Genomic DNA, 9,257 nt, shown 5'->3' with positions numbered 1-9,257 from the left:
ATCCATCCCGTCATTCATTCTTTTGCCAAGAAATAAGTTGTCTTCATCGGAAAGAAAAGCTCAATCCAAAAAATGTGAATGCTGTGAATTCGCTCTACAATCTCGTCCTCGTTTCCCTCTCAGTAGGTTAGTAATCCAAATGAAGCGTGAATTCCGTCCTCTCATAGATATCTGTATATATATTCACGAGACTCGGCTTCTGAGCACTACCCACATCTCATTACTTGTGATAAGTATACAGGAGAAGAATTAGAGATTCAGAGGGCGTGCTGCGATATGATGGATTATAGGGGGAGAATGGAGAAATCAATGCTGAGTATTTTGGTTGGGCTATGGATGATCATTCGCTCTGTAGCTGCTGTAAAACAGCCATATGTGCCGGCCATTTTTGTGTTCGGAGACTCAATAGCAGACGCAGGAAACAATAACTACATTCCCCAGAGTAAACTGCGTGCAAACTTCACACCATATGGCGTTTCCTTTTTCCCCCACCCAACTGGTCGCTTTACCAATGGCCGCACCGCTTTTGATTTCGTGGGTTTGTATAATTTGATGTTTCAGACCCAAATACTCTGCTTTTTTTTTACTCTTTGGATACTGTGATCCAGATTTACTCATTATAGATCAGAATATTGGAGGTGTATGATGCATTGATTTTGGTTGCAGCTAATTACTTGGGGCTCCCCTTTCCTCCTCCATTTCTGAAACCAAAGGCCAATTTTACAAGAGGGATAAATTTTGCATCAGGAGGTAGCGGATTGTTCGACTCAACGGGCGCCGAATCGGTCTATTCTTCTTTCCGTTCCTTTATTTAGCTGCTATAAAAAGAGTTTTGCTTCAAAAGTTAAAAATAGGTTATGAAATGGGCATGAGTTTTTGGAAGTTCATGCAGCATTCAAATATTGATAGAAATGAGTTTTTGGAAGTTCATGCAGTATTATCAATTGTATATATTTTGAATTCAAATTCCAATTTTCTTTTTATTGTTTATGGGTTGTTTTAATTTTGTTCAAAATTATTGATTTAAAAATATACATAGTTTATTGATATTTTTTATATTGCTATCAGAATTCAATTATGTAGTTTTCGAGTAAACTTATTGATCTGTATTTCAAGAGTAGTGGTTGAAAAGAACCTGTCTCTCATCAAAATTTTATATATATATATATGATGCTCTGCAAAAAGGATTAGAAAATCTGTTTGATGGCAACACACACAAGAGCACAAGAAAAAAACATTATGTGACTACAATATATATACATATGAAGTCCAAATTGATCTCATCTAGATGTGGTTGAGTCATCGTGGATTGTCATCTAGTATGCCTCTAGGGGCTCGTCCTGAGACTTACTATAAATAGCAAGTTTTGTTAGGAGATTTACTATAAATAGTATTTTTGGCATGTGTTATACATGTAGTTGTGTACTATAATTAGTAAGTTGTCTTTTGATATACAGTGTTCAGATTGTTCTGAAATTTCTTGAGAATCAATACGAAAGATATTTTGCCCATGGTTTTTTTTGGGTATAATTTTATCGAGTTTTTCTATGTAAATTTGAGTGTTATGTGTTTTTGTTCTTTCTGCAATTTCCTGCACTAGTAATTTCCTGCACTAGAATTTGTCATGAAACATGAGTCAATGAGTTTAAGTTGAAAACAATACAATATTCTGATAGCAATATGCCAATATCATAATACATAGTCCATTTCAAAGAAAAATATTAAATAAACTATAAATTTTCTTTCTATCATTATATGAATCATTAAAACATAGTTTACCAATTGACCTAATTTTTTTACAATTCATATAATACTCAAAAGATTAACTTTAAGAGTCAATTGTATATATTTTTGAATAGATATGTCTAATCTTTTCTTAATGTTAATGGGTAATTATTGTAGATAATTTTGTATAGATATTACTTACATTTTCTTAATATTTATGGATTATTTTAAAACATCCATACTGATTGTTGATTGTTTTAAAATGCCCATTTGAAAACATGCCCTGGGATTGTTAAATGAACAAGCTACGAATTTCCTTTTTATTATTATATGAATCACTAAAAGAATTCAATGGTTCATCGTCTTCAATCTTGCAGAACATTATCAGTCTGAGTAACCAAGTAAAGCTATTCGAAGAGTTTTCTTCTAATCTAACGAGAACGAACTCATTTGGACCTGCCCAAGCTAAATCCTACTTAGGAAAGTCTTTATATTGCATTGCAATTCAAGGCAACGATATTGCCTACTACACAGCCAACACTACTCTCCAAAACACCACTACTCTTGAGCAGTTCGTCAAGCTGATGCTAGCGAAATTCGATCAGTATGTACGAGTAAGTTGCAGAATTTTCAGCTTACGTCTCATTTGCAAATAGTAGTGATTTTCATAAAGAAGAAGAAAGAAGAAGAATGATGATCAAAACCCAATTGATTTTAAAGCAATCTTATACAAATACCAAGTAAACCAGGGATAACTTATGCTAATGATCATTTTGCTATGTGAGTTAGAGGCTTTACCATAGTGGGGCAAGGAAATTCCTTGTATTAGACATTCCAGCTGTGGGGTGTACTCCTTACAGCAGATTTGCTGGATATAATGAAGACAAAGGTGAATGTGTGGATCTCCCAAGCCAGCTGGTTATTGAATATAACAATAATTTCAAGAACCTTGTGGCTCAACTCAATCAAAATCTAGATGGGGCAACCATCATTCAACTTAATACTTACAATTATGTTATGGACATGTTCGAAAAGGCTAAAGCCTATGGTAAGCTAAATCCTGAACAAGTCCTTTAGCTTTGACATTTTTAACCCAGTGTTAGCTATTTTGTTGCTGAAACAGTGTAAGCAGTGAATGTAAAATTTGGGATGCAGGATTTAAGGATTTTACGACAGCATGCTGTGGATCAGGAATGTTTCATGCACAAGTGAGCTGTGGAAAGACGAAGCCACAGCCTGTGTTTTGCAACGATATAAACGCACATTTGTACTGGGATGGAACTCATCCCACTGAAAAAGTTTATTCCATGTTTTCACGCCAGATTTGGTCCGGGAATTCTTCTTACATATACCCATTTAATCTTTCTACCCTAGTCTTGGGTAAGAACAGCTCTGGTCATTGACTATGAAAATATTATGTTTCCTCGTTCCCTGTTTTATTTTGTTTTAAAATTAGAAAGTTTGGCTTTTGCAAACAAATTGAAGAGAACGCATTTTTAAGAAAATAAATTAATGTTGAATTTTTTAAAGATTTATAATAAAAACATATCCTTATAACTAAAATTGATTTTTTAAAAAGATAATAAATAGATAATTTGTAGAAATAAAATAAAACAAAATGGAAAAAATTGAGTTTTTTTAGAATTACAATAGAAATATATCTTTACATCCAAACTTGATTTTTTAGAGAGAGATTTAATAAATAATTTGTAGAAAATATAAAACAAAATCATGAAGTAGTTTTTTTAAGATTTATTATAGAAACATATCCTTATAAACCAAAATTTTAATTTTTGAGAGACAATAAATAAATTAAATAAAATTGAGTTTTTTACAAAATTTATGATAGAAGCATTTTTTGGTGGATTTTTATGTTTAAATTTGAGTTTTATATTTAAAAATTAAATCAATACACTTAAATGCTAGAAGTAGTATTTTTTTATTATAATCATTTCTACTTATATTCCATTACATTAGTATTTTTTGTATAGAAGCTTGAGAAATGTATCGGGCATTATATAGGTACATTATATTTAACTTATTTTTTCCATTAACATGTAATTTGATTGAATCTATATCTTTTTTCTTAAGTTATCATATTTTTTTTGTTCTTCTCATACTTATTTTTTAGTACTCATTTATATTAACTATTTTTTATTTGTTATTTTAATTGATACTTATTTCTATCTATTTTTAAAAACATATACTAGTAGTACAAAAATTAGTGTTAGCATCAAGTTGAATAAAATATTTTTTTTTAAAGTGTCAAAAGAACAACATTTCAAATAAAGCTAAATCATAATTAAAGAGAACACATAAAAACAAATATCATTAATGAAATAATGAATATATCTCAAATGCTTTATCTAGGGATAAATTTGATAAAGAAAAATTCACTTAACATTAAAAAAAAATCTATTTACCCAAAAGATATTTGTATATACATATTATTAAATAAACAATATTATATGATAAAAATAGTGCATAATACCTTAGTCATGAATATGGATTTCATATTTTCTATGATAAAAAAATATTAAATTTAATAGAACCAAATTGAATCAACAATAATACTATCTACATAATAAAACAAATATATAGTTTCCATAAAGAAAAACTACATAAAATTTAAATTAGTTTGTGCCAAATGTATATAATGAATTATATTTTTAGAAACCAAAATCATAAATGAAAAAGAAGACTAAGATTAGTATAATGGCTTCTATATTTTGAAACTTCCCCAAGTCACATGTGTTCTATACATCTCTTTTGTGATTAATTGATGACATTTTTTGGTATAATTCTCTCTAATTACTAACTTATTAATTGATTAGAGACAAAATTGTTGAGAGATGGATCAACGATAACTTTTGGATCTATGCTATTAAAGCCAATAATTTAGTGAACAAGGAGGTTGTTAGTAAATTTTGGACATTTTAATAGTGTATGTCTGAAACTATAGTCAGGGATTGATTATGATTAAAATAATTTTTTCAATTATTTAGGAATTTAATTTTTTTCTTATTAATTTTCACTTTGAAGATTAGGTATCAAAGGTATGCTCTTAATGCATGTTTCACTAGATCTTGTCTATTGTAGATTGTCAAAACACTGACCTAGATAATTAATATCTACCATGTCAATGCTTCCATAAAATTTTAACATCTTCAAACCTAAATTACATGCTAACAAACACTCAACACCACTTGATCTATCTATTCTTATGACCAAAAATATAAACTTTTAATTAGACACTTAAAGACAAATATTTCTCTTATATTCTCTTACCTCCTAGTTAATAAAGAATAAATCATATCAAACTATTAATATGTTTAAATTGTCCAAAAATTCAAGCATAAATTACATTGCTGACAAACATTCAAACACCACCTACTTTATCTAACCTAAGAGAAAAGTCAAATACTTTTCCCTACATAATGTCTAGAGGAAAGAGACAAATAATTGTCTAGATTAGCTTTCGTACCATGTATAAAAAAATTTACTCATAATAGATGAGTTAATAATGATAAAAGAAATGGTACGAATAATTACAAAAGTATGAGTTAATAATGATAAAAAAATGGTTAATAAATAGCATTAATCCTCAAACGAATAATTAAAAAAGCGAATTCTGGAGGATCCTTAAATTATTATGACAGTGGGATGGATTTGACAATAGAGCCCAGCCTTTACAGTAAAGCATTATCAATGACGCAAATCTGTCCAACATTGAACTTGGAGTGTTGGAATGGAATGAAGCATACGATGCTTCTGGAATAAACGTATCATGGTTACAGTCACAAACATCAAAAGAATTTTTATCATCATCTCTTGCACTTTTCAACGGACCCAGCAATTTCATCATTAATTAAAAAAAGAAAAAAATTAATTTCAACATTAATTCCAAATAAAAATATGTTACTTAAGTGCGTGGTTTATCTGTATTGTCAATTTTACAAAATATACCTTCCAAAATAAATTACAAACATCAATTTAATCAAAACATAGATTATATTCGTTTTACCATCTCATTTTAGAAAAATCAATATTTAGTGACAAAGTAAAGGAATCTAACTTACAACAACCATCATCCATTTTTTCCAGTCAATGGACCCTCCCACTTTTATTCCTTCAAATCTTTTGACAGCTGAGACTCGATATTGAGTAGGTAGTTGGTATTTTTCGAGTGTTTCAAACTCAAGTATTTTTAGTTATGAATTAATCTCCATCCACTCATTTTTGGTGAGATTCACGTTGATTTCTGTGGACCTCCTTACATATAATTTGAATATATAATATCATAAACAGTTTCAATACGTCAACTGTGGGCCCTTCAGTTTTGGTATAACATCATTTTCAAGTTGCCACAAAAATGTGCACTGTGTATTCAGAAATTACAGCAGCCAAGAAATATTTGGCCTTGATTCGAACTCTGTGAATGCTTTAGCAGTGGACCCCGCATGGAACTGTGAATTAGCTCTGCAACCTCATCCTTATTTTACTGGCAGTGGGGTCAACAATCCACTTGAACCCTGAATTCCGTCCTGTCATTAATGTATAAATTACTTGTGTAGCAAGACTTTGTTAGGGTGGGCTTGCATCAAATAAATACTACTTATTATTCATGTTTCAATTAGGGTTCATTCTTTCCTTATTCAGTTTGTCAATTATTAATTTCAAATAAATAAAAAATATAGTTAGAAGTCATATGTATCAATAGTTGTCCTTTTAATCTCGGATATTTAGCATTTTTGGACTGAAATTGGACTATTTGTGCATCTTTATTGGTACTCATAGCACACAATTATTGAGGTATCTTTAAATAGGTATTGGGCCACACTTTGAAATGGCCACAATTATAAAGGTTCTCATTTATCATCTATATATTTAATGATAATATTATTATTTATCCATTTTCACAAACATATGCATAAGCATCTACATTATTCATTTATGCTTTCTCCCCTACCCATTTACATCCACCTCACGCATGTGGGATTAAATTGTCAAATGATATTCTTTATCCCACATTCATCCCACAATCTGGATCCACCCAGAGAACTTCTATTTAAACAGTCTATCTACCTCATTTGGGGATCATCCATTGTTTGCATCTTTTAGATATCTTTCAAGCACTCTTGCATTTTTCTCTCTTGATCAATCTTGTATCTTCGATTACTTTGCATTCATCTCAAATCTTCATTCACCATAGCCTCATGTGTGTGTGCTTATGAGAGCATCATTTTTTAACACAAGATCTTGGTTGATAGACGTGCAATTGAGTGAGATTTTTTGTTTAATGCACATGTGTGTATGTTTTTGTTTCTGGTTTTGCATGTGTGAGCTTGCAAGTTCTTCATTGGAATGATGTCAAATCATATGGATCTTGGCTCATAAGATCTCAGGCTTTATTTTTGCATCTTCATTTGGCATGCCTGGTGGGACATATTCCCTCCCCTCGCTCTCTCACTTACACCGAGAATGACAACTCATCCATGCAATAACCACATAATGTGCCCTTACACATTGAAGTCCTTGTCCACAAAGTCAAGATCAAGCGAGTTCTGATAGACGAAGGAGCGAATCTTAATATTTGTACTTTAAAATTGGTCACAAAACTAGGGTTTGTTGAAAGTGCAGTAGATCCAATGAAAAAGATTACGATAAAGGCATATGATGAAGAGGAACGCTCATCTAAGGGATTTGTCACATTGCCTATCAAAGTGGGACCTGTGGTGAAGGATGTGGTTTACCAAGTCCTTGATCTCCCCTTGACCTATAATATTCTCCTTGGAAGGCCATGGATCCATGCAATGCAAGTTGTATCCTCTACATACCATCAGTGCATCGAATTCCCACAAAATGGGGTTGAAATTACAATGCTGACAGATCCAAATCCTTTTTATGTATTGCAACAATCTTAGCTCTAAGACTGAATCCACAATTCCCAACAGTCGTGAAGCGCCTCCTTCTCAAGTGTATGTTAACCCTGAATCTTTGAAAGCATCCACATCCAAATCTAATGATGTTGAGATTAGAATAAAAGTGAAAGAACATGGAGTGGGAGAATATTCTATGAGTCATGCTCTTTGTATTGAAAAATTACTAGAATCTCCTCAAACTTATGGTAAACCAAAAATGAAATGTGAAGCTCCATATGATGAAAGGGCATAACAAGACGATCCAGATTATCAAGGAATTGGGTACAAATCATCTAATATTGTGGCTACTAATCCTAAATGCAAATCTCCTGTAGAGGTGCAAGCAACTCTTGATAGCAATAGTCCTGCGAGTGGTTCTAACAAAGAATCCATTGAATATATTGCCAACCCTTTTGAGAAGTCATAAAATGTTACCATCTCATCCACTCCTTTCATTTTTGCTTCTCTCCTAGAATTGGATCAACCAGAATCACAAAGACCCTTACTTATCATAGATCAAGAATCAAGTTGTGAAAAGAAAAAGTCAAAAGTCAAAAATAAGAAAAAAATTTCTAGTCCAAATCCAAATCAAAAGCTGTTGGACTCTACAAAAAGAAAATTCAAGGTAAAAACCCCATGAAGAAAGAAGAATGAGAATTGATCTCCCTTAATGCTACAATAACTAGGGGCAAAAGTTCTAAAATTTCAAGTCAAAAGGCATACTTGTTGATCCTAAGTCTCCATCATGTCATGTTACTTTCACTTCTTTTCACACTCATAAGCCTTCATCTTACATCCACTTGTTCCATACATCCATCCCCTTTTGGTGATACATCACATCAATGGACCTTTTGCAGAACTTCCTCGAAGGGCTTTGCTATCAAAGTTACCCAAACCTCTTTAGTTGATATGTATATGGACCTATGTGGGGCACACATTAGAAATTCTACTTTAGTTTCTTCAGCAAGGAAGGCTACAGATAAAGATACAGATCATCCAGTCAATATATTGAGTTTCTCAGCAAGATTGAGAAAAGGGAAAATGCAAATTCGAACTAAATTGGCTAGATCCATACATCATTACTGCAACATATGAATTAGGAGCATATCAGCTGGCTACTCCAGAACGTGAACTGCTCAAAGATCAAATCAATAGCAGTCACCTTCATAGGTTCTAAAGCTAAGTATTTCTGAGAATTTATTTAAAAGACCTGAAAAACTACAAAAACATAAATGATGAGAAAAAGATCCTACAAAAATACAAAAAAATGAGAAAAAGCCCTAAAAAAATCATCACTTTGGTGAAAACTTGGCAAATAAGCGCCTTGTGACACAAAAAAAAAAGTGAAAAAAAATAAAAAATTGTCACCTTGGTGAAAACCTGGCAAACAAGTGCCTTGTGACACAAAAAAAAAATTGAAAAATAAAAAAAAAATAGTAAAGAAAAATAAGTTTGTCCACTGGTGAGAACTTAGCAAATAGGCGCCATGGGTAAGTACCATGGTGAAAACCAGGCAAACGGCACCATGCGTAGAGAATTTTCTCATCTTTCCTTCAGTACTCTACTTGATCATGCCCTATCCATATCTACCCTCCCATTCCATAATAACCT

General features: G+C 31.8%; 1 protein-coding gene across 1 annotated transcript; it reads left to right on the top strand.

Annotated features, from left to right (window-relative positions):
• The first annotated feature begins 297 nt into the window (after window positions 1–297).
• LOC131049722 (GDSL esterase/lipase 6-like) lies at window positions 298–3,128 on the top strand. The gene is made up of 5 exons (XM_057983786.1): window positions 298–534; window positions 624–785; window positions 2,103–2,339; window positions 2,515–2,773; window positions 2,881–3,128. The coding sequence occupies exons 1-5, from the start codon at window positions 298–300 to the stop codon at window positions 3,126–3,128; spliced, it is 1,143 nt and encodes a 380-aa protein (XP_057839769.1).
• The last annotated feature ends 6,129 nt before the right edge of the window (window positions 3,129–9,257 follow it).

This window comes from Cryptomeria japonica, chromosome 1 (genome assembly GCF_030272615.1).
Source record: "Cryptomeria japonica chromosome 1, Sugi_1.0, whole genome shotgun sequence".
Lineage (NCBI taxonomy): Eukaryota > Viridiplantae > Streptophyta > Pinopsida > Cupressales > Cupressaceae > Cryptomeria > Cryptomeria japonica.
The sequence above is the reverse complement of the archived record's forward strand: the minus strand, read 5'-3'. Positions and strand labels throughout refer to the sequence as shown.

Bases quoted from the DNA above. Each gene is read 5' to 3' on its own strand.
- LOC131049722 (XM_057983786.1), top strand. From the start codon at position 298: ATGGAGAAATCAATGCTGAGTATTTTGGTTGGGCTATGGATGATCATT. The intron at 535-623 runs GTGGGTTTGTAT...TACTCATTATAG, and splicing joins GCCGCACCGCTTTTGATTTC to ATCAGAATATTGGAGGTGTA. The intron at 2,774-2,880 runs GTAAGCTAAATC...TTTGGGATGCAG, and splicing joins CGAAAAGGCTAAAGCCTATG to GATTTAAGGATTTTACGACA.